This window comes from Delphinus delphis, chromosome 1 (genome assembly GCF_949987515.2).
Source record: "Delphinus delphis chromosome 1, mDelDel1.2, whole genome shotgun sequence".
Lineage (NCBI taxonomy): Eukaryota > Metazoa > Chordata > Mammalia > Artiodactyla > Delphinidae > Delphinus > Delphinus delphis.
In genome coordinates, this window is record NC_082683.1 from 12,112,507 (window position 1) to 12,135,900 (window position 23,394).

General features: G+C 54.3%; 2 protein-coding genes across 7 annotated transcripts in view; one reads left to right on the forward strand and one right to left on the reverse strand.

The window, feature by feature from the left end:
* Positions 1 to 2,035, forward strand: part of SPEN (spen family transcriptional repressor) — a 93,745-nt gene extending 91,710 nt beyond the window's left edge. For all 4 annotated transcript variants that reach the window (XM_060015026.2, XM_060015020.2, XM_060015009.2 and 1 more), the window contains 2 exons: positions 230 to 388; positions 862 to 2,035. In XM_060015026.2, the coding sequence (XP_059871009.1) occupies positions 230 to 388; positions 862 to 993 (291 nt within the window). In that variant the 3' untranslated portion in view covers positions 994 to 2,035. The remainder of the gene's footprint in view (positions 1 to 229; positions 389 to 861) is intronic.
* Positions 2,036 to 3,458: 1,423 nt separating this feature from the next.
* ZBTB17 (zinc finger and BTB domain containing 17) overlaps positions 3,459 to 23,394 on the reverse strand; it is a 30,319-nt gene continuing 10,383 nt past the window's right edge. The window contains exons 3-16 of one of the 3 annotated variants that reach the window (XM_060015056.1): positions 9,463 to 9,669; positions 8,405 to 8,593; positions 7,627 to 7,767; positions 7,178 to 7,297; positions 6,430 to 6,668; positions 6,208 to 6,350; positions 5,819 to 6,119; positions 5,429 to 5,516; positions 5,231 to 5,347; positions 5,021 to 5,141; positions 4,664 to 4,794; positions 4,129 to 4,338; positions 3,920 to 4,009; positions 3,459 to 3,843 (exon numbers count right to left, since the gene is read on the reverse strand). In XM_060015056.1, coding sequence (XP_059871039.1) covers positions 3,560 to 3,843; positions 3,920 to 4,009; positions 4,129 to 4,338; positions 4,664 to 4,794; positions 5,021 to 5,141; positions 5,231 to 5,347; positions 5,429 to 5,516; positions 5,819 to 6,119; positions 6,208 to 6,350; positions 6,430 to 6,668; positions 7,178 to 7,297; positions 7,627 to 7,767; positions 8,405 to 8,593; positions 9,463 to 9,667 — 2,379 coding nt within the window. In that variant the 5' untranslated portion in view covers positions 9,668 to 9,669 and the 3' untranslated portion in view covers positions 3,459 to 3,559. Of the gene's footprint in view, positions 3,844 to 3,919; positions 4,010 to 4,128; positions 4,339 to 4,663; positions 4,795 to 5,020; positions 5,142 to 5,230; positions 5,348 to 5,428; positions 5,517 to 5,818; positions 6,120 to 6,207; positions 6,351 to 6,429; positions 6,669 to 7,177; positions 7,298 to 7,626; positions 7,768 to 8,404; positions 8,594 to 9,338; positions 9,428 to 9,462; positions 9,670 to 23,394 lie in introns of those variants that run through there. The other 2 variants (XM_060015072.1, XM_060015066.1) reach the window with 2 other exon arrangements.

A 23,394-nucleotide genomic window follows, 5' to 3' on the forward strand; every position in this document is an offset into this window, starting at 1 on the left:
TAATGGCTTTCTTGGAGGGGATGATGAAGGGCATGTCCTCTCTCCACTAGGGGTGTAAAGTGCCTCTAGATCCAGAGATGCTTTTTTTCATTCAGCAAATATATGGATGGCCCTCAGGGTCATCATAGAGGTGGGGATTGAGGAGCCGAATCACCTGGGTTGGACAGGCCTCTTCTTGGGCTGTTTTGTGAGGTGGCCCCCCGATCACTGACAGCTTCCTGTTCCCCAGGTGGAGACAGATTACTGTCTGCTGCTGGCTCTGCCCTGTGGCCGTGACCAAGAGGACGTTGTGAGCCAGACCGAGTCCCTCAAGGCTGCCTTCATCACGTATCTGCAGGCCAAGCAGGCGGCAGGCATCATCAACGTTCCCAACCCTGGCTCCAATCAGGTCAGCCCGGTGTCCTGCCTCGGCGCACACACGTGGGGCTGGTCTCGACTGGTCAGGCCGTCTGACTGATCTGGTGGCATGGGCTGCCAGTGCCAGCTAGAGTAGTCAGGACAGCTTCCCAGAGGAGCTGGACAAAGGGGCATTCTGGATAGAGGAAACCAGTGGAGTGCATGGGCCGGATTACTGCTGCCCATCCTGGAGACAGTCAGTGGACGGCTGAGGCAGCAGAGGTTTCCCTTTAGCTTAAGGATAGAGAAGAAGTTCTCAGGGGTTAGTTTCATGTTAGTTCTCTGATACCTAGTTTTCTTCTGGTAGACAATCTTGGAGACCTTAGCTGGTTGGGAAATTGACTCAGCCTGGCTCTCTGTTGGGCCTTTGGGCCCCCAGTTGGAAATGTTTTAGGGAAGAGTGGTAGTGGGGTGGGTGACGTGAAGACAGGAGGTCCCATTTTTCTCTCTTGTCCCTTTCTCCAGCCCGCCTACGTGCTGCAGATCTTCCCGCCCTGCGAATTCTCTGAGAGTCACCTGTCCCGTCTGGCCCCCGACCTCCTGGCCAGCATCTCCCACATTTCTCCCCACCTCATGATCGTCATTGCCTCTGTGTGAGCCACTGAATGGTCACCACTCGGCGTATCTTCCTGAGGCTCTGCAGCAAAAAATAAAACACAGGACAACCCAGCCAAGTGGAGGAAGAAGCTGCCGAGGGGGACAGACTCCACTGCCAGACGGCCAGCCTCGCTCTCCTACCCGCCCGCCCGCCCGGCTCAGTCAGACAGACCCCCGCCCTGGGCAGTGGTGCTGCTACTCGTATGTTTACATGACATTTAGCCCAAGGACAGACCACCAACCAACGGACTTGCAGACACCTTGAGGCTGGGTTTCTCTCTCCTCCTCTTGGAGAAAAGGAACAGGGCAGTGGAATTTTTTTGTTGTTTTTGTTTTTAAGAAACAAAACAGAACTGCCTTTGCACTAAATTAGTGACTTGGACTTTTGCACAGTGAAGACAGGCTGTGACACTCTGGATGTCTTGGTGTACGTGAACACACATGGCACACACATCGCAGACTCTCATGCAGGACTTCAAACTTCTGCTGAAACCTTGGGGTCAAGGAACATTTCATTGGGCTGTGTTGTCCCCACCCCTCCCTTCCCCTTGCTCATTTGGATGTCATCTCTCTTTAATTCTCCTGCTGCCACCATCTTTGATTCACCCAGGATGTACAGTTTACAATCAGAAAAGAGCAAACAGAAGGATTTTCTCTCTTGGTGGAATATGCAGAACTTGGGATGTGTGTATATATAAATATATAATATATATAAATATATATAATACTGACTTAAAAATCAAATTCCCCGACATACATTTTTTTTAATCTGTGCCAAAAATGTGTTTTCAGAGAAAATCTTATTTTCATACTCAGACTTTGTATTGTCACTCATTTGTATAAGTGCGCTTCGTTACAGCACGGGCCCTGCTCCCGCAACTTGGAAGTGTCACACACACAAAAAGACTGTACAAAAGACTGGCTTCCCTTCTTCCTGTGACCTTGACCTCTCCCCCGACTTCCTAACACATTAATTTATGAAAACTGTTTTTCTCAGCGCAGTTTTGTTTTGTGTGTCCATTGGATTACAAACTTTATTAAAAAATACAGAACATGTCAAGTGTGGATGTGATTGTCGCTTGGATGGGAGGGCCAGGGGTCCTTGGCTTATGGGAACAGCTAGCCTTCGTCCCACTTTTGCTTTCAACCCCCCCACCACGTCTGTATATGGAACCTATTTTTTCCTTTCTGCCACGGATCCTCCCCAAGGATCATTTTATCTTGTACAAAAGAAGATTTTCATCACAGACTGAACTTGAACTGTTCTTCAGTGCTGTGGTGTTTATCTGACACTTCAAGGTCCCAATTGGCTCCTGCGTAATGTCGAAGGCACTTCAAATTTGATTGATTAAAGAATAAAGCCACCTCCCACTCAAACTCAGAAACATCTTAAGGAAGCCTTGGGGGTCTTGCCTCTTGTCCCTTCCTCCTCCGGGTGTGGTGCAGGCTGGCCCTGCAGCAGCTGCCTCCCAATAGGAGGATGGCACTGGTGGGCCAAGCTTCCCCAGCAGCTGGACCCACCACAAGCTGGGGAGTTGGGCGTGGGGGACGGGAACACAAGGACCACAGAGTTGCTGGTCTCACTTGCAGTATCCCTGGGGCTCCTCCAAACAGAGCTATGCTTTCGGTGCGAGATGGTACCATCTCTGAGTGAGGAATTACAGGTGCTGGGGATAAACTGTATGGAAAAGCGGCAGAGACGGCATCTCATGTCTCCCTGCTGACAGGTAAGAATGAGCTGCTTCACAGTCCGCACTGCTGCTCCTGGTTTAAGCAGTGCTGCCATCTCCCACCTCCCCATCACAGCTCCTGGCTGCTCATCCCTGTCCCTCCAGGCTCTCAGCCTTGTAGAGACGCCACTGATTCAGGGCAAGTAAACGTTCTCAAAAGATGACACTGGCTTGGCCCTGATCTTGCGGCCAGGGTTCTACCGTGAAGCGAGCGTGGAGCCTCTCCCTCTTCCCTAGGCCCAACAGAAGCAGGCCTGCGGCCTGTTGGGTCTGGTGCTCTGCCTACCTTGCTGTTCTGGCTGAATGGGCCCCCGAGCTGGGCTCTGTACGGGTGGCCTGGATCCTGGTAAGCAGTTGTGGCCAAGCCCTGTGGGCCCAGCTCCCAACACAAGGGCGCAGGGTCACAGCCGTGGCTCCACAGCGGAGGGAGGTGGAGAGGGGAGGTCCGATCCTCACGCCGGGCCGACGAGAAGCCTCCAAAGAGGAGGCCAGATGGGGCTCGTGGAGCCGCAGTTTCTCTGGCCTGAGTGTGCTGCCCACACCCCAACTCAGGCAAAGCAACCAGCTTGCTTCTAGACGGGTCCCGGGGCTCCAGTCCCATCCTGCAAAGGGACAGCCTGGCTTCCCCCACAAGCAGGTCTCTGCCGACTGGTCGCTGGGTGGAGCAACCCTTCCCCGGCATCAGCCACAGCTGCCAGCTCCCCGCCCCAGCCCCACAGGGAGCTATAGGCAGCGTTAGAAAATAATCAGATTTATTCTCTCTAGGGAATGGGCTCACCCCTCTCAGTTCCAGGGTGCCGTCCAACCTTAAATAAACAGGAGGAGGGGGTGCCTGCTCACTCAGCAGATGGTGGACATTCAGGGGCTGTGGGAGGTGTCTCTGCCAGGGCCGGCTGCCCGTCAGCCCCATCCCGAGGGCGGAAGACTAGCTCCCCAGCCTGCAGCACCTGCCCGGCCGGCCACGTGCTGCCTGGCCCGTACTGCTGGTAGAAGTCCGCATCCGTCTGGAACATGACCAGTGCCTGGGCCGTGTGGATCCGCACGTGCTGGGCCAGGCTGTTGGCATCCAGGAACTTATCTCCACAGGAGTCACAGGCGTAGAGGATGTGAGTGTTGGGATCTGTGGGAGTGGGGCTGCAGTTAGGACAGGAAGGGCCCCTGGGTCCAGCAGCTTTCCCCCAGGCAGGCCCTCTCACCTTCTTCCTGCACTTGCTTCACAGCTTTGCTGATCTCGGCTTTAAGTACTTCTGTCTCATCTGCGGTCACCGCCGCCCCCACTGGCACCACTGTGGGCGGCATCGGCAGAGCCTGAGACCAGACTCACCTGCCCCTTTGCTGCCACCCCAGAGGCAACCCCTGCTGTGACCACCCCCTGCTGCCCTGGGAGCTGAGTGACGGTCCGCACCTGTGAGCTGAGTGACGGCCGTTGCCGCCAGTGCCTCAGTGGCCAGCGTGACCATGTCATCGACGGTGACCACGCTGACCTCACCGCCCTCCTCCGGCTCCAGGATTTTGATGCCTGCCTTGCCCTGGTGCACAGTCTTCACATGGGAACGAAGGTTGTCCACCCGGTTGAAGCCGCGACCGCACTTGTCACACAGGTAAGGCTTCTCTCCTGGGGGGGGAGGCAAGGTTCTCTCCTGCCATTGGGGGGGGTGCAGGGGGGGGTAGGACCTCAGTGGCCTCCAGCTTCCCCCGCAGCCCTGTCTTTTCCAGCAGGAAGCGCTCTGGGGCGGCCACCTGAGGCACAGGGAAGCTTCCAGTGGCCCCTGCACCTTCCAGAAGCTCTGAAAAAATGGGGCCCTCCTTGGAGTTAAACTGCTTTCAAGGCCGCCTTCAGCAAGTGCCGGCACCGAGGGCTGGGGTCCGGGGCGCCTCCCACCCCACCACGCGCCCCAGAGCCAGGGCTTGGGACAGAGAGGCGGGTGGCACGCACTCACCAGTGTGGATAATGATATGCTTGGACAGGTCCCCCACGTTCACAAAGGCCTTGCTGCACACGCTGCACTTGTGAGGACGGATGTTGTCATGGTGGCGGATGTGATTGGCCAGCTGGCTAGACTGGACAAATCTGCAGGGCCAGAAGGAAAGGCTTACACAGAACCGCCCAGGCCTGGGCCGGGGGTGCTGGGCTGGGGCCTCCCACCTCAGGGTCTAGATCTGAGAGGACGCCGGGACCTGCGCCAGAGCAGTCTGCCCGGCTACCGACCGAGCCCTGGGCTTATTCTCTGACCCCCTCCACCCAGCCGAGTGCCAGGACCCCACAGGATGCCGGCCGGGGGCCAGAAGGGCAGGACCTCTTTCCGCAACGCTCGCAGACGTAAGGCTTCTCCCCGGTGTGCTGGCGCACGTGGGCGATGAGGGAGCTGGCCTGGGTGAAGGCTTTGCCGCACATCACGCACTGGCATGGCTTCTCACCTGGGGACGGAGGCAGGGGACGGGAAGGTGTCGGCGCCTGCTCTCCTCCCTTGTGCCCGCACCCGGGCGCCGCCGGGCCGCTCACCCACCCGTGTGGATGCGGACGTGCCGCTGCAGGGCGCCGGGGTCAGCGAACTGCCGCTGGCAGTGGACGCACACGTAGGGCTTCTCACCACTGTGAATCCGAAGGTGCCGCTTCAGGTTCCCTGTGGCGAGACCGAGGGTGGGCCTGGCACTGGCGGCCGGGGGCGGGGGCGGGGGCGGGGGCGGGGCCAGCCGGGCCCTACCTGAGGTGGTGAACTGCTTCCCACACTCCCGGCACTTGAGGGGCCCGTCGGCGATGTGGATCTTCAGGTGGGCCTTCAGGTTCCCCACCTGCGCCCAGGCAGGGGGTCAGACGGCAGGGAACCACCGATTCTCGGTCCTCCCGGGGGCCTGTGCGGGGCTCCCCCTTTCCTCAAGGCCGAGGGAAATGGGAAAACCACCCCCCTCAGTTCTTCCTGGCCCGCGCCCGCCCCCCAAGCCTGCCTTCCCAGTTTGCTCGGCAGACCAGTCAAGAGCTCCACCGGCAGGATCATTTCCTGCTCAGCCAACACCACCTACTTCCCCGCTAGGCACCCCGGGCCCCCGAGACGGAAGCCGCCGGAGCACAGGGGCCCGGGGCCGGCTCCCCCCACCTGGTTGAACTTCTTGTCGCAGTGAGGGCACTTGTGCTCCTTGTCGGTGTCGTGCGTCTCCAGGTGGCGCATCTTGGACGTGGGGTCGGAGAAAGAGCGGCCGCAGTAGTCGCACTGGTAGGGCTTCTCGCCGCTGTGCACCAGCTGGTGCCGCTTGAGGTTGCCCGACGTGGTGAAGAGCTTGCCACAGTCCTCGCAGCGGTAGCGCGCCTCGCCCGAGTGCCGCTTCTTGTGCAGGTTCAGCAGGCTGATGAGCCGGTAGCTCTTGCCGCACTCCTCGCAGCCGTATGGCTTCAGCGGGCTGGCGGCAGAACACGGGGACAGGAGGCTCGCAGGGCTCGCGGGGCCGGGGCGGGTGGGCGGGCATGGGGGGCGGCCGCTGGGCCTACCTGTGGGTCTTCTCGTGGGCCTTGCAGGCGGCCGGGTCGGAGAAGGCCTTGCTACACTCCCGGCACGAGAAGGGCTTCTCGCCCGTGTGGATGCGGATGTGCCGCTTGAAGTTGCCCGTGTGCGTGAACTCCTTCCCACAGTCCTGCGGGCACAGGGGGCGGGGTGTCAGGGGCGACGCCGGGCGGGGGGCCGGGGTGGGGCCGCCACTGCCCAAGGCGCACCTCGCACTTGTGGATGACGGAGCCGTACGCCTTGGACTCCGTGCGGTCGCCGTAGGTGCCCGAGCGCAGGCCCCGCGCCTCCGTGCCGAGCTCCTGGCCCGAGTCCGTGCTGGCCGACTCCTCGCTCTCCTCGGGGGCCTCGCCCTTTTCCAGCGGCGGCCCCTCCTCCTTGACCACCGCGGGCACGGCGCCCTCCTCCTCTCGTTCTTCTCCCTTCCTGGCTGGCTCCACCTCCATTTCTGCCACAAGAGGGGCAGACGCTGAGGAAGCCGACCTGGCAACTGGCCAAGTGAGGCCTGGGCACGGCTCATCTCTGCACACACCCTCTCTCTGCGTGGGCGCCTCGCAGGGCAATGTCTGGGACCCGCTGATAAATGGTCCCCAGCACCGCCAGGGCAAGCCCAGGGGAGACCAATGACCGGGACAGTTGCTGTTTGGAGGACGCAGGTGGGCCTCAGTCCACCGGGGGCCCCATATTTGGCGACACAGGTGGGAAGGGTACCGTCAGCCAACAAGCACCGGGGGCGGGGGCTGGGGTGGGTGCCATGGGCGGCCAGGTTCCGCCACGGTGCTCAGCCCAGGGAAAAACAGCAGGGCCAGTACTGCGACAGGGACACTTCTGTGCTAAAGGGAAGCATGGCCAGGGTGTACAACCAAGAAACTGATGTCAAAATTCAAGAATGAGGAAAGATGTCGGCCCAAAAGCTGATGTGAAAGACTGACTCACAGTGAGATCAGCTAAGGGTACCTTGCTCTGAGCTCTCCGACAAGGCAGCCTCGGCCTCAGCAGCAGCCATGCCACTCGTGGGGTCCGGCTTGAGCTCCACAGGCTCCCGGGGGGCATCGGCCTTCTCCGTCTGCTCTGCACCTGGGGTAGGGGTGTGGGGGCATCCGGGGCTGGACTGGCACCCTCTGTCCAGGGGCTGGTCGGCTCTCCTGGACCAGACCCCTGGAAGCGGCTATGGCCCCAGGGGTGGGGGGAGCACATCCAAGCTCGGGCTGCTTGAGCCTCTGCTCTGGCTTCAACAGATGCCCCAGAAAAAATAACCGGTGGTTTTGGGTAACCTGAGCTCAAGGGATGCAGTTGCCTGTGCCTCCCTCCCCCAGGAGCCTCCTGAGAAAGCTGCTCACTGCGCTGGAGCCCACGCTGCTGGCAGGTGATGGACAGTCAGCCAGGTCCTCAGCATCACAACTCACCGCTGGCCGCGCTCTCGGCCTGGCCGCCTCGCTCCTCTTTGGGCTCCCTGCCCAGGCCCGCGGGTGGACTGCTTCTGGCCAGGTCCAGCTCGCTCAGTGTAGTGGCAGCCGTCTTCTCTTCTTTGGCCCTCTTGTCCCCCACTGGAGGTGGAACAGGACAGACCTGCCATTTCCCATCAAGTGTCCACCACTTGGCGGGGTGAGGTGGCCCAGAGCTGGCAGCTCTTCCAAACCTCCCTGGGGATACGTCTAAGGAGCGGCTTGTTGGCTTGCTCATTCAACAGATTATTCACAGGCACCGACATCACACCAGGCTGCCGCCGGGCCTGGGGTACAACAGTCACGGTTGCTGCTCCCACGGGGCTTGCAGACTGGTCGGGGAGACAGTTGTCACACGTGAAATGACTCTGAGCAGAGATGGGTGCTTACAAGGAGAGGAGCGTGGTTCTCTGAAAGTGTGCCACAAGGCACGTGGCCCACACTGGGCCGCAAGGGGCCTTCCTGAGGCACTAAGGGGAGCAGGAGTAAGCGTGTGGGAGAGGAGACCTGCCGGAAGAGGGAAGTCCTGTGCAAAGGCCTTGAGCCAGGCATGGCTGCCGGTGCCCTCAGTCAGGGAGGGCAGACGGGGCCCCTCTGAGAGGCGTTCTCAGACTTCACTGCAGCTGCTCCTCACGAGCTCCCCACAACACAGGCGAGGCCAAAGAGGTGACACAGAGAGGCGGGGGCAGAGCTCCCATCAGAAGCCACCTGCTCAGGAACAGCCTGCCAAGAATCTTACCTTCCAAGGCCGAGGACTCCATACTCTCCCCAGGGCTGGCAGCCGGCTCAGCCAGTGACTTGAGGGCATGGCAGGCCGTGATGATGTCCTGCATCTGCAGGAAGCTGGCCACAGCCAGCACATCGTCCACGTTCTCAGAGCTCAGGCTCAGCTTGGCCGTATACATAAACTCCAGCACCTGCCCCAGGCCTGCCAAGGACACAGACAGCCATCACGGACCCACCTCGAGGCCTGGCCCCAGCAGCCTGTCCAGCTGCCCCACTCCGTGGCAGGATCCAGGGATTTGTGAAAAGCAGCGGGGCAGTGGCAGCCCACTGTCTCCCCATCTCCCGTGCCAGTGGAGAGGCGGGCAACCTGGAGATTCTCAACCCAGACAACAGCCTCCAAAAAGCAGCACACCCATAGAGGGCGGAGGGTGTGAGTGCCCACCCTGAACACTCTCTGCCCATCCACGGCACTTCACCACCAGAGGACAGAGCCTCTCACCACTGGCTTTCATCAGGGCTCTGCCACAAACTCTCTACCTGACCTCCAGGCCAGTCACTTGACCTCTCTGGGCCTCAGTTTCCGCATGTGTAAAATGGGGGAACGACATCTTGCCCGAACTTCTGGCGGCATGGCACGTCATTCTGGGTTGGGAACCTGAACCTAGGACAGTTAGTTCCTTCCTCAATCCCAGGACCTTCCTGACACCCCTCCCCATCCTAACCCTTGCCGTTCCCATCAAGGTGAGCACTGGGGTAGGGGGTTGAGGACTGACTCAGCAATGGAAAGGGACCAGGGCTCAGAGCCCTCCCGCTCTCTGTCCCTCCTGACGAGCTTGTCCTGTGTTCACTCCGGAGCTTATCATGAGCCCTTCCTGCCAGCTCTCCCCTTACCACCCCACTCCCAGTCAAAAGAGGCCCCACAAATGTGGTAAGAACTTGGTACCCACGCACTCATGGCCGAGTCTTGTGTGGGAGGTCTGGCGCACCCCACAGCTGGAAGGTGCTGCTCAAAGGAGGGCCTCACGTGGCACGGGGCCCGCCACAAGCTCGGCCCTGGACCCAGTGGGGTACCTGCCGCGTTACTGATGTCCAGGTGCACCACATCCTTCTGGTCCACGAAGAGCATCTTGAAGTACTCGCTGCAGGCCGCCAGCACTGCTTTATGAGCCTTAAAGTCAACACCATCCACCACAAAAGTGCAGTCACACAAAAGCCCCAGTTGCCGCTGCTGGTTCAGCTGCTCCAAGACATGCTGGCTGTGCTGGGGAAAATCCATGGCTGGGGAAAGCCACAGAGCCCTCGAGTTAGCACGAGGGAGGACACCAACCAGCCCCAACAGCAATCCCAGCACTCCCAGGTGAGAAGCAGGGGGATGGGTGGGAGGGTGAAACCAAATCCACACAGGGCAGGTGCCTCTGCAGGCCCAGACCGACGAGGGGTGGCTTCTAGATTCCTGTGCTAACTGGTCAGGAAAGTTCCAAAACGCAAGAAGCATGGAGGGACCAACACAAAATAGCCACCTTTGTGCCTTGCCAGGTAATGACATTAAAAAATCAAAAACCGAGCACACACAAAACACTGATTACTGTCAGCATTTCAAAAAAAGAAAAAGACACGGTCGCTTAACTTTTTTATTACAAAAAGAATGCATGACATAATCTTAGACTAAAAGACAGATCTTTCTCGACTGGATAGATCTGGCTTCATGAAAACCTTTCTATTTTGTTCTTATTTTTCTCAGTTCGTCACGTACAGGTGAAATATGCGCTTGGGAAGGCAGACGTTTCATCCTCCAGCATTTCAGGAATCAGCCCCTCTCCCGCTGCATCCACAGGGGTCTGTGCAGGTTCCCTTGTCCTCGGCAAAGCCTGGCCCTCGGGGGTGAGGATCCATCTCTCTCCCCCACTTCCCCAACCTCTGATTCATGGGCTCAGGGAACTACACGAGAGCTGGTGAGCCTTCTGCGTCCAGAAACCTCTCTAGGCTGTCCCTCGAGAAAGAATGAACTCTGACCCTGAGGCCTGGAGTTGCTGGCCTGGCTGCAGTTTCTCTGTCAAAGGCCTCACTTGCTGCCTGGAAATTTCACAACTGTCTCAAGTAAAAATGCTCACAAAAACTCCATGGCCTGGTGCCGAATCATCCTGAACTGCACAAGCCAGGCCTAAGTTAAGTATCTAAAACGGCTCTCCCCTCCCCCTCAACACCACACCAGAGCCAGTCTCAGGATCGGCATTTTCTAGGGAAAAGCAGCAGACTCTCCTTTCAAGAAAGAACCAATTTCTAAGTAAACGTCAGTGCCCACTCCTGGAACCACATTACATAGATCCAACCAGGCTGGGCTGTCACGCCTTGGCCTGGAATCTGATAAGTGGCAGTGGTTTCTCTTCCAGTTCTTCTAGAACTTTTCCTCTGAGGCCTGGGTCTGCTCAGAGCTGCCCCAGGTGGTTTCTGGGCAGGTGAGCATGACCCTGGGAGGCTCTCGGCCTCCAGGTTTCAACAGCCACTCACTGGCTCCGGCTGTTCCCCTGTTACATCAGCCTCTCGGGGCTGAGTCACCACGCTGCAGCTCTGGAGCTGCAGTGACCATGTATGGCTGTCTGGCTGTGATGAGACATAACGAAAGCCACGCCCCCGCCCACGTAGCTTAGCCAGCACAGATCGGCTTTGAAGGATGCAAAGCCCACCCACCCATGGTGTCTGGAAACTTTTCACAAGTGGAAGGGTGTATTTGCTGAACTGGGAGAAGTCACCGAGTAGGTGGGTAGGGCTCCATCAAGTAAGAGGGGACAGGCAGTGGCAACAGGCCGTGTGCTATGGGGTGCCAGCCCCTGAGTCATGAGTTCAGAGTTGCTGCTGCTGGAGACTTGAAAATACCCTTTGTCTCCCTCCAACGTCCCCAGGACTGTCCTTTGGTCCCAGCCTCCACACACAAGCTCCCAGCCAGAGGCACAGTTTCTTGGACCGCTCAGATCATAAGTGGCTGAGGCGCAAGCTCTTGTATAAGCAGGGGAGAGCCGGAAGCCAGCCCTGGAGTCAAGAGGTCAGGCGCAAGGCGGCTGGGCCCGCTGCGTCTGCTGAACCACCTGCTCGGTTACAAACCAGCCGGCACAGCACGGAGCTGCCGGAGCAAAGGCTGCTACTGACCAGGACACCCCATGAAGGCATCCTCCTCTAGGTCTTCAGTTCCTAGAAAAAGCAAGTTCTCATTCGTGACCTCGAGGGATACAAGGGAGAAGTTCGGCTGTTCTGTTCCTGAGCAGGTCAAAGCTAAAACAGAGAAGTTTTGGAGGACATGGAAAAGAGCCAGTGTACAGCCTGTAGGGTTAAACAGGCAGGCTGGGCACTTAGGCCTAGGACCTAAAGGGGGTACACACAGGCAAGGTGTAAATGGAACCAAAGGCAGGTGGCACGGAGAGGCCTGGGCCAAACCGACCTGAGCTGTCTTCTCTCTGCTGTGGAAAAAGCCACGTGAGCAGACAAACGTGTGCACGTGTGCATGGGCAGCCCCTGAGCTCCCATCACCAGTTCACCCTCTTTGTCCTCAGGTGAAATACCCTCCAAGTGCAGAAAGGGAGGGGCCACCAGGGCCCACAGGTGCCTTCTCAATCAGCTGCAGAATAATCCCCTTCAGAACTTCCCAATCAGATCCAAACTCTTCCCTCCTGGCAATGGGCCTGGCTCCCTCACCTTCACCAGGAGCCAACCCAGGAACTGAACTGGGAGGAAGAACCTCCCAGGCTCAGGAACAACTGGGGAGCACTGGCTGAGCACCCAGGCCCTGTGCACCCCCCCACCCCCCGCCACCGCCAGGTACAGAGTTGTTCCCAGGCCCCTGGGCTGGAGCCTGCCGAGAACAGAACCCTCCAGCCAGAAAGCGATCTGACTTGCTGGGAAGACAAACATGAGAAAAGACTCCTGGCCAACAGGGTGGAAGGGACCTACCAGCTCCAAGGTCAGGTGGTTACTGGCCTTGCCTGGGACCAAGGCTGAGAGGAGCCCTGGGGGGGGAGGGGGGACGACACATCAGGACGGGGCGCACTCACTTCCAGAGGCCTTGGGAGAAGGCTGGTACAGGTCCCTGCGAGAGGGTGGGCGGTGGCCCAGCACCCCAGCCCCTCCCCCCCCAAACACGGGGGAGCAGCTGCGCGCCACGAGTAATGTTTTCCACCCAAAGCTAACTGCAGTGTTCTGATGCGAGATGCCCGCCCAGAAGTGGGCTCCTCCCCAAATGTGGGTGTCGGGAGAACACCAGAGGCTTCTGGAATCCCTCTGAAGCCTCCAGAGCTGTTCCAACGAGAGAAACATCTGTTCTGACAAAACCAAAGAAAGAAATGGACGAGAGAGAAAACACACGGGGATAAAAGGGAAGGAGGAAGCAGGGAAGGATGGGGCAGGTAGGGAGAGGAACTAGAAGGAAGGAAGAAGGGAAAAAAAGGCCATCCCCACAAACAGATAAACATGCACTCACAAGCCCCATCTTGTGACCGGCCCCCCCGGGGGTGTGAGGGCCCTTGGGGGCTTGCCGAGTGCTAAATGGTGTCACTTGGCAGCAGCACCGTGGATTTTATAATCGCACAGCCCCCCGGGGCAGTGGAGCTCAGAGCCCCCAGGCTGTCGTCCGGTGCTCACCCACTCACCTCCCCCAGCTGCCTGCCTGCTACAAAGCTCCAACAGCCCCTCTCTTCTCCCCAAGACGGTGCGGTGAGCCGGTGAGGGGCCAGCCGGCTCGGTCCTCCCCTCAGAGGGGCTGAGCTAGAAGCAGGCCGTGCCCCACCTCCAAACCTAGGTGAACTGTTGTTCTAGAATGAGCATGCAGTCCTCTGACTGTCTCCTCTTTTACACTCTACAGTGAAAGGAACCCACCAGGATCTGGCCAAGCTTAGAGGGGACCAGGAAAAGAGGTGAGCGCGTGGGGCAGGATGCACCTGCCTGGGCCACACAGAGGGACATGCGGGCCCCAGGGGCGGGCGGCGATGTGGGAGCCGCGTCCCGAGTGCACGCAAGGAGGGAGCGTTGTCTGAGGAGACCTGAATACAGTAACAAGATCAGCAGCCAGCCCGCTGCTCATGACCCGTGGCGGGGATCAAGGGCGCTTCTGCCGGCCCGCCCGCGGTGTGCGGTGCCCTCCGCTAAGCACGAGAGTGGGGTCCCCTCCTCCTCGTTTCATCTTGCTTCAAGGGTGCTACGTGTGGGCCTTAGTTAAAGCTCCTTCTAAGAAAGACCCCCAAAACATAGCACAACAGAAAACTCACACAGAACTAGACCGCAGAGCCCATCGAGCCCAAAGCCCTCGTGTTTCCGACCAACTCCGGCCTGCGAGCGGGCACCTTCCATGACACTGCCGTCTGCTCGGTCCATATCCCTGACTGACGGGGCAGACCTCGGTGTCAGAGGTGGGATGCTCCCCTGAGGACAAGCAGCCTAGCTGGACACAAGCCCTGGCCAGCCTCACAAGGAATTCATTTGGGAACGAAAACATGAGGGACCTGGGGAAGCCCTGCAGTGCGGATGCAAAGAGGAAACCCGGACATAGATGTGCGGGCGCCGTGGGCTCAGTCTCTGAGGATGGCCGCCAACAATCCGTCCCATCCGACCACACCTGCCGTGAGACTCCAGCTGAACCCGGGCGGCCCTGGGATGACTCTGACCAGCAGGATGCAGTGACTCTGTGCCAGTTCCAGGCCTGGCCCTTAAGAGGTCTGGAAGATTCTGCTTTGCTTTCTTGGAACCCGGCCACCCCACTGCAGTGACGGCCGGGCGCTCCTGTTGCGGGGGAGAGGACACATGGAGGGGCCCTGGAGGAGACACCAATGTGCACGGGCCCCCTGAGGAAGAGCCGAGATGCCCCAGCTGACAGCACCAGGGCTCCAGCCCAGCCACCGGCTGAATGCTGGCACGCGAGTGACCTCAACACCTTGTAGAACAAAAACAACTGCCCAGTCGACCTACAAAATGGAGAGAAATAATAAACTGCTGATGGTTAAAGACACTAAGTTTCGAGGTGGTTTGCTTACAGCAAGAGATAACTGATACAGATGGTAAAACTGTAAAGCAAAGGGGATGACTGACAAACCATTTGAGGGCAACAGTTCTCTCTGGACGGGAGGGTCCTCTGAGACACTGGGGGCGCTCTATTTCTTCATTTGGATACACCTAGGTTTATTAGTTAAATATGTGCATTTCATATACTTTTATACGGAAAATTTTTCAAAATTTAACAAAATTTGTAATAAGAAAAAAGTGAGGTAAAAGTGCCACACTCAATCCGTGCAGAGATGGGATGTTTCCAACCATGTTCCCAGACGCTCTGGCCAGGGCTGCCCTGAGGAGGGGAAAGAGCCGCAAAGGCGGACAGGAGTGACGGGGGGTGGAGCGCCGGAGAAAACACAATCCATCTCATTTGCCTTTCGGATCCAAAACATCCACACACAGACTGCTGCCGTGAGCAAAGTTTCTCCCTGGGTCGTGAAATCCACTCTGCTCAATTCAACAAAACCTGAATCCCACATCCCCACAGCAACAACAAAATGGCATCTATGGAGGGTCTCCAACATGCCAAGCAGCACGGCACCACGTGTGGCACAGTCCAATCACCTAAAAACTAAGAGCATGGCTACACCAGGCCCCAAGCTCCGCCCTGCTGCCTCCAACAGTTAGGACTTGAGAGGCAGCTCGGCACCACGGAGGCAGCAGAGCCTCTGGGGCCAAAGCCAAGTAGGCTCACCTCCAGGTCCTGCCTCCTACCACACCCGCAGGTGACCTACAGCAAAGCTCTCCTCTGGCATAGTGGAGCCAGGGGGACTACCTCCCACATTCTTTACAGGATTAAGCTAGGTAACGTTAGCAAAGCCTGCCCAGTGCCTGGCATGTGGTAAGCACTCAGCAAACGACTGTTACCAGGAAGCAGAGATGCTGACTCTACGTATTTTTTTAGGCCAAAGACCACATCAGACGGTTTCTACATATCCTTTTACGCTGGGCACCTCGGGTGTACTCAAAAACTGCTTGGTGGGCTTGCCCGGTGGCGCAGTGGTTGAGAGTCCGCCTGCCGATGCAGGGGACACGGGTTCGTGCCCCGGTCCGGGAAGATCCCACATGCCGTGGAGCGGCTGGGCCCGTGAGCCATGGCCGCTGAGCCTGCGCGTCCGGAGCCTGTGCTCCGCAACGGGAGAGGCCACAACAGTGAGAGGCCCGCGTACCGCAAAAAAAAACCAAACCAAAACAAAAAAACACCCTACTTGGTGACTTGAACCTTGTTTAGATGTTGTAATCACAACCCATTATTCCTTCTAAATGCAGTCTGGAAAAATCCCGGAGCCCAATTAACATGAAGAGACGGGGGGCACTGGGCAAGAACCACTCAGAGCAATTTTCTCCGTCAGGCAAGCACTTTATATTGAACAACTATTCCATAAACCCCAAGGGTGCTCCTGGTTGAAGGCTGGAGCGCCTGCCCAGAGCTCTAAGTGGGTCCACAGAGCAACGCTCCATCTCAGAGTCAAATGGGCACCTGTCAAACATGAAATATCACCCAGGTTATTAGCAAGCACTGAACTGCATGCATTTCCAAACTGCTGCACAGAGGGAAACCATTAGCCAGGAAACAACTGGCCTACCACCAGGAGATGCCCTCCAATCTTGATGAACAACAGTCCCCAGCTCCCAGAACATGCTGTGCCAGTTGCAGGCCTGGACAGGAGACAGCCATCCAAGGGCCTCGAGGCACCTGAGAGCGATGACAGGGATCAGCGTTCCTGACTTTCCAGAAATACTGGTGGCTCGTGTACACAACCTGGCGTACACGAGCTCAGGCCAAGGGAACGGAAGTTCCCAGCAGGCCAGCCCTGCAAACATGAAAGCTACCTGCTCGACTCCACCAAGCCACCTGCTGTGACAACCCGTCCCTTTTCAGCGCAACGTGGCAGAGAAGCAAATATCAACAAAACCAACCGTACTGGAACTTTCCTCCTTGCCCAGGAAACACAGCTCTTATATTAAGCTTGTGTTTCTCCAACTTTTAGAAGTCCATTTCCACTTTGTAAAAACACACAAACCTGACTCAGCCCTTCCCAACAGCCCCAAACGTTTCATCTTCTCCTGAATAGTGGCCCCGCCCTGAAAAAGCACTGCTTCCTTCTACAGAATGCTCCCTGCCAAGATTCAGTACCGTTTGCTTTGAAGTTTGTGTTATAAAAAACACTGACTTTTTTTCTAAATCTAAAAATAATGTCTGAATATAAAATTAAACCGTGCTATTGACTTTGCTTTTCAAACTATACAACTTGTACTATCTCTAAATTTAACCACACTTCTGAAGAGGGAGTGGACATCCCTTTCCCTGACCCCCGATGGACCCTACTGCTCTAGGAATGTGGCTGAGCGGGAAGGCTGGCTGGCCCTGAAGAAAGTGTGTCCTGTAGCCCAGCACCTGTGCCAGTTTAGAACCCATCATGCTAGTACTTGCTCTGGGGACTCTTGAAGCTTGACACGGGATAAATCAAGGGCCTTGCTACCAAAAAGACAAAATCAGACCATGTGGGACTGGCATGGGGTCTGATCATTCTCCCAACGTCTCCCCTGCTCCCCTCTGCCCAGTACTCCCTGAGTGGTGGTGGCACATGGACACAGCCTGAAATTATACTGGTAGGTGGACTCCCCTACCAAGTTTAATAAACTCATTGCTGGGTAGGCCGACTTCTTGTTTCTTCCTTACAGCTGTTTATAGCACCTACCCTAGGACTGTGCCCTCAAATCAAGTTGGGGTACAGGCCTGGTATAGAACCAATTCCTGGCCTTGTTGAATAGGACCAACTCAAGGTCAAAATATTCTGTGGACCCTCATGAAATGATCATTGTACTTTTGGTGCTTGTTAACTGAAAAAATATAGACAAAAACCACTATGAAAAATGAATTTCCCATCTAATAATCACAACAGCACTAACATGTATTTGAGAAGCAGTTCTATGTAAGTGAAGGATAAATCTCCCCTAATACACAGAAGGTCTGTGGTGCGACACAGCCGCACAACTACTCATACATACTGCACCCCCAGGGGTCCTCAGTCCATAAATTAAGAAACAGATATAAACAAAGGCCAAAGAATTTCTCAAGCATTTAAGGAGTGCCTACTCTGTGCTCACCTTAGGGGCAGTATTCTCACTTTGAGCCTGGCGGGGAAGACAGGTAATAAATCAATATAATACATAATGTCACATACTAAGTGCTGTGAAGAGAACCAAAGCAAGCCGAGGCAGGGGCTATTAACTACCTAAGAGAAGGTCAAGGAGGACCTCTCTCGAGGAGGTGACATTTAAGCAAAGACCAGAATAAGAGTGAGCCGTGCTACCATAAGCCCAGGGACCGTTACAGTAGGTACAAGGCAGAGCAAATGCAAAGGTCCTGAGACGGGTGTGGCCTTGGCGAGAGGGGCTGGCGTGCCTGAGAAGGAGGAGGCGAGTGGGAGGACGAGAAGCGCTAAGGTTGGCAGCAGGAGAGGCTGCGATCACTCAGGGTTTTAGAGGCCAGTTAGGCTTTGGAGTTCTAAGTATGCTGGGGCGCCCTAGGAGGGTTGAGAGCAGAAGAGTGACTGCAAGGGGGCAAGCGTGGACACAGGAACACCAGGAAAGAAGCAAGAGAGGGAGGTGGCCTCCACGTAGGTGGAGGTGGAAAGAAGCAGTCAGATTAGGGATATGTTTTGGTGGAGCCAACATAATGGCTGAGCAAGTAGCTGTGGGTTGTGAGAAAAGAAAGGAGGCAAGGATGACACCAAAATTTTTAGCCTGAGAAACCTGGCCAAGGTTTTAGCCTGGCCAAGTGGCAGTGCCACTGACTGAGGTGAGGAATGATTGTGGGAGCAAAGGTTTAGTGGGAGGAAAGCAAGAGTTCTGTTTTGGCCAACTACGGTTGAGATGTCAACAGCAGAGATGGTTGAACAGATCTCTTCACTTCATTCTAGTCTTTGCCACAAGATGGAATGGGACCACCCTGGGAGGGATTATTGTATAAAGAAGAGACAAGACGTATGGACTCAGACTCAAAGCACATGCATTTGAATCCTGGCTCCAATATTACCAAGGGGGGCTCGAGCAAGCTTCCCTGAGTTCTAGATTGCTCACCCGTTAAATTGGAGAACCACCATATACACAATGGCTGTGAGGATTAAAGAAGATAAATAACAAGGAGTATTGCACAAATCTTGGCAAAAGTAGAATTAGATATTTTTTCTCTAACAAAGTCTGTGACTGATACACAGTGAAACAAACAAGGAAAAATTAATTAAAACAAATTAATTAAAATTAATTAAAACAAAACAAACCAGGTTATCCCAGTGAAGTCCCTTTACCAGTGAATCGCAGAGCTGCTTTTGGAAAAGGCAGCTGGTCAAGGCCTCGGGAAGGCAGTTGGAGACCAAAGTAGCCACACTCTAGTCCAATGTGACAAAAAAGCACATGGACTTTGTTCCTACCTGGCTTCAAACTTCTGCTGTCAGGTCTTTGTGATTGTGTGACTTAGGGCAGAAAGCCTGGGAAGAATCACCCACTCAAGTTAAATATAGATGGATTCGGGGTCCAATCTTTGCATGTGGTGGGCTGAGGGGACAGGGTAGTGGACAGTACTTTAAAGTCAACTGCAGAGCACTACCTAGTGCGGGTGCCCTGCTGGGAGCTGGCGGCTCCAAGGGGAGTAAGGCCAAGGCTGTCTGGGCACCCACTCTCGAGGACCTTCCCCCGGAGAGAAAGACCCAGACTGTTACCCACTGATGAGAGCTGAAAGGTGCCGCTGAGTGCCAACCTGGAAGGAAGTGGTGCTTAGTACATCTAAAAACACACGAACAAAGGCAGGAAGGGTGTCCAGGTAAAGATCAGCACAAGCAACGGTGTTGGATGCATGACAGAGAGTGGTGTGCACGCTTGGGGACTGGGCCGGGGGAGAACAGCACGCTTCACATCATGAGATTAACAAGTGAGTGGAAAATGTGGTGAGAAATGCAGCTGGAGGGACAGGCTGGAGGCCACACCTATCACACCAGGACTTAGCTTCATCCCCAGCTGATGGGAGTCACGCCAGGGGTTTAAGCAAGAGAGAGCCACGGTCAGACTCACATTTCTGAAAGGTCACTCTGGCTGCATGAGTATGGAGAACAGGCTGAAGGGGCAAGGGCAGAAGCAGAAAAACAACTCAGGAAGTCCCGCAGCGCTGGACCCTCAGGACGTGAGGAATGGGACGACGTCACCCCCCGCTGGCACCAGGAGGATCTGGCTGGTGCCCAGAATCCAACACAATTACTCCTCGAGTGCCCCAACATCCCTTAATATTTAGTATCCGACCCTTCCTGGGAGAAGCTGGGCCATGCTGCTTGTCCAAAACCACATCCCAGGCTGAGAATTCCTACCTCTTACTCACGTTTCAAAGAAAACGCCCACATCTCTGGAGGGACATAACCAGAAAGTGGTAACGGGGATCCCCTCAGAGCAGCAGGGAAGGGTGGAAAGGACTTACACTTTTCACTCTGTATCCTTTCTGGATTTTTTGTTTGTTTGTTTTGTTTTACCATTTGTAAATGTTATCTATTAAAATATTAAAACTGAGAAAGTAAAACAAGGAGGGAAGGAGGGAAGAAAGAAAAAAGAGAGAAAAAAAGAAAATGTCCACAAAGTCAGAGTTTCTTTGTTTCTATTCACCGTAAACCTTTCAGACATTTTCTACAAGACTTGGTGACTGAAAACTTCTCAACAGGAAAAATTTCTCATAAGGGAAATGGAAAATTATGATAATTTGCACAAAGAATGTGTCACTCGGGAAAACATGATGAGCAAAAATTCCTTAAGGGGACAAAATGGAAAATCCCCTAGAAGAGCAGCTGGTAGCCTTTTCCAGACCCAGATGAACCCCTCCGACACTTCGAAGGCACTGAAGTCCTCTCCTGGGAGAGTCACACACACTCAGGGGGCTGACTGACTCCCCACACCCGGTTAAAACCCCTGCCTTGGAATCCAGCCAAAGCTGGTTAAGTCCCTGGGGTAAGAGTACTTAAATCTCTGCACCTCAATTCCTTTTCTGTAAAATGCAGATGATAATAAAAGTTTCCACTTCACAGAGCTGCCACTGGCCATCATCATTCTTTCTGGGTTTTTTTTTTTTTTTTTTTTGCTGTACGCGGGCCTCTCACTGTTGTGGCCTCTCTCGTTGCGGAGCACAGGCTCCGGACGTGCGGGCCCAGCGGCCATGGCCCACAGGCCCAGCCGCTCCGCAGCATGTGGGATCCTCCCGGACTGGGGCACGAACCCGTGTGCCCTGCATCAGCAGGCGGACTCTCAACCACTGCGCCACCAGGGAAGCCCCATCATTATTCTTATATGACTACATATAAACCAATGCCAGCAACATCGATCTATTACAGGAAAATGGGGAACCCAATGCTCTCCTCTTGGCCCTATCTTTTAAAATGGACATAAAATCTCATCAGTAACCCAGGCACCCACGACAGATAAAGCTTCAACCTGAAAAAAGATCAGGAAAAGGCCCTGCAAACTGCAATGTTTATTCCACTCAACCGTAACCATAAGGCAAGGCAGAGATGCTTTGTACTTGAAGGCAAAAGCTACCTTCTTTTTTTTTAATTAAAAGGTTATTTGTTTATTTATGGCTGTGTTGGGTCTTCATTGCTGTGTGCGGGCTTTAGTTGCAGAGAGCAGGGGCTACTCTTCGTTGTGCGAGGGCTTCTCATTGCGGTGGCTTCTCTTGTTGCGCAACATGGGCTCTAAGCGCACAGGCTTCAGTAGTTGTGGCTCGTGGGCTCTAGAGAGCAGGCTCAGTAGTTGTGGCGCACGGACTTAGTTGCTCTGTGGTATGTGGGATCTTCCCGGACCAGGGATTGAACCCGTATCCCCTGCACTGGCAGGTGGATTCTTAACCACTGCGCCACCAGGGAAGTCCCGCTAACTTCTTTCTACAAAGAACATGATGATTTTGGAGGAGCAACGAGGCTTTCATTGAGGAAGAGGATAGACTATAACAAGTCCAAAGGAAGGATTAGTTGTCCCATGGTATTAGTTAAGATCAAGAATCCAAAGCAAAAGAAAAAAGTAGGTTGAATACTAATTATTAGGAGGTAGACGTATATGGACTTCAAGGTAGCACATGCTTTTCATGTGACTGACTTTTTCTGGGTTTGTTTCCTCATTACGATTAGTAACTGTGAAGGTCCCTTCTACTGTTAAGATTTAATAAATGCTGAGTAAATGATTTCATTAATAAGACTACAAATGCATGCATTTGAAGTATAACAGATACCATGTGAATGACAATGAAAATGAGATATTTATCTAGCATTTAGCAGAGTTTTTTTTTTCATCTAAAACTTTCCCTATATTGGAAATCTTAAGATTTCCAACTATGAACATGAACTATGAATATGAACATATAGGACATGAACATCAACTACAAACTGTATACGAACATCTATGAACTATATAAGCCAACATCAAGTCGTACATTTACTATTCCAAATAGGATTAAACTAAAGTTAATATTCTGTAAAACTTGAATGGGCAAAACGAAATGTGTAAGAGGATATTTTAGAGGAATATTCTAGGAGACCTCAAAACCTTAAGATAGGCCTGGACAGAAAGTGGTCAAGAATTCAATGTCTCAATTTCCAAGGATTTCTTAAAACTGTGAGGCTACTCAAATCCAGATGCTGAGTGTCGCTCCAGAAGAGAGTGTTTGGACAGCAGCCCTGGGAGGATTAGAAGCAGCTCAGGCCCCAGCGCTGGCCCTTGAAGAAACAGTGCTGCGGACCTCCTGCCCCTCCCACCCACCACCTGCAGCAGCATGAGGCCTTTTAATGGATGACTTGCAACCCTGGCGGTTTTTCAGCCAGCTATTTTGAAGTGCGAGCTTCTGAGAGAAACTTGGAAACCACCCTAAGTGCTGCCTGGTTCTAGGGCAGGCAGGCTGAGAGACAGAGACACAGAGAGCACCCGCACGGCCATGTAAGGAAGCCGGCCAGCCCCAAGGGGCTGCTTATGGGGACTAGGGTGGGGAAGTGAGGGTACACAAACTTAATTCTTAGGGGTATGAAAGACTGGTCAGAAACCTAAATGTCCTGTTTCATTCACATTTCTACCCTTATCTTCTCAACTTCCCAAATGCAAATATAAACTGGGGGGAAATGTTTACAGCCTATATGGAAAATAAGGGTTAATAGTCCTGATATATAAAAGGCTCTTAAAATTAGTCAACAGTGAAAACGTACATCCACACAAAACTTGTAGACAAGTGTTCACAGCAGCGTTACTCATAATAGTCAAAAGGTCAAAACAGCCCAAATGTCTATTAACTAATGAATGGATAAATAAAACGTGGTATATCCATACAATAGAGTATTATTTGACAATAAGAAAAGTACTGATATGTGCTACAACCTGAACGAACCTTGAAAATATTGTGCTACGTGAAAGAAGCCAGCCACAAAAGGCTACAAGTTGCGTGATTCCACTTATATGAAATGCCCAGAACAGGCAAATCCATAATGATAGAAAGTGGTTGCCTAGGTCTGGGGGAGATAGAGGTAAATGGGGAGTGACTGCTAATGGGCTGTGGGCTCCTTCTGGGGACGATGAAAATGTTCTGGTGGTGACGGCTGCACAACTCTGTGAATAAACTAAAAGCCATTGAATTGTACACTTAAAATAGGTGAATTGTATGGTGTGTGACTGTCTCAATAAAGCTGTTATTAAAATTAAACAACAAGAAAAAATCTCCCAACAGAAAAATGAGTCAGAGAAATGAACAGGCAATTCCCAAAAGAAGAAATATGAGTGGTCAATATACTCGATACAGAAAAAAGACGTTCAACCTCACTAATAATCGAATATGAATAAGTACAAGTTACCACTTCCAGTTTCAAACTGGCGAAGACTGAAGAGACTGAGTTTCCACTGTAGGTCAGTGTATGTCCCCAGCGAGCAGAAGCAGAAGGTGGTACACTGGGTCAGACC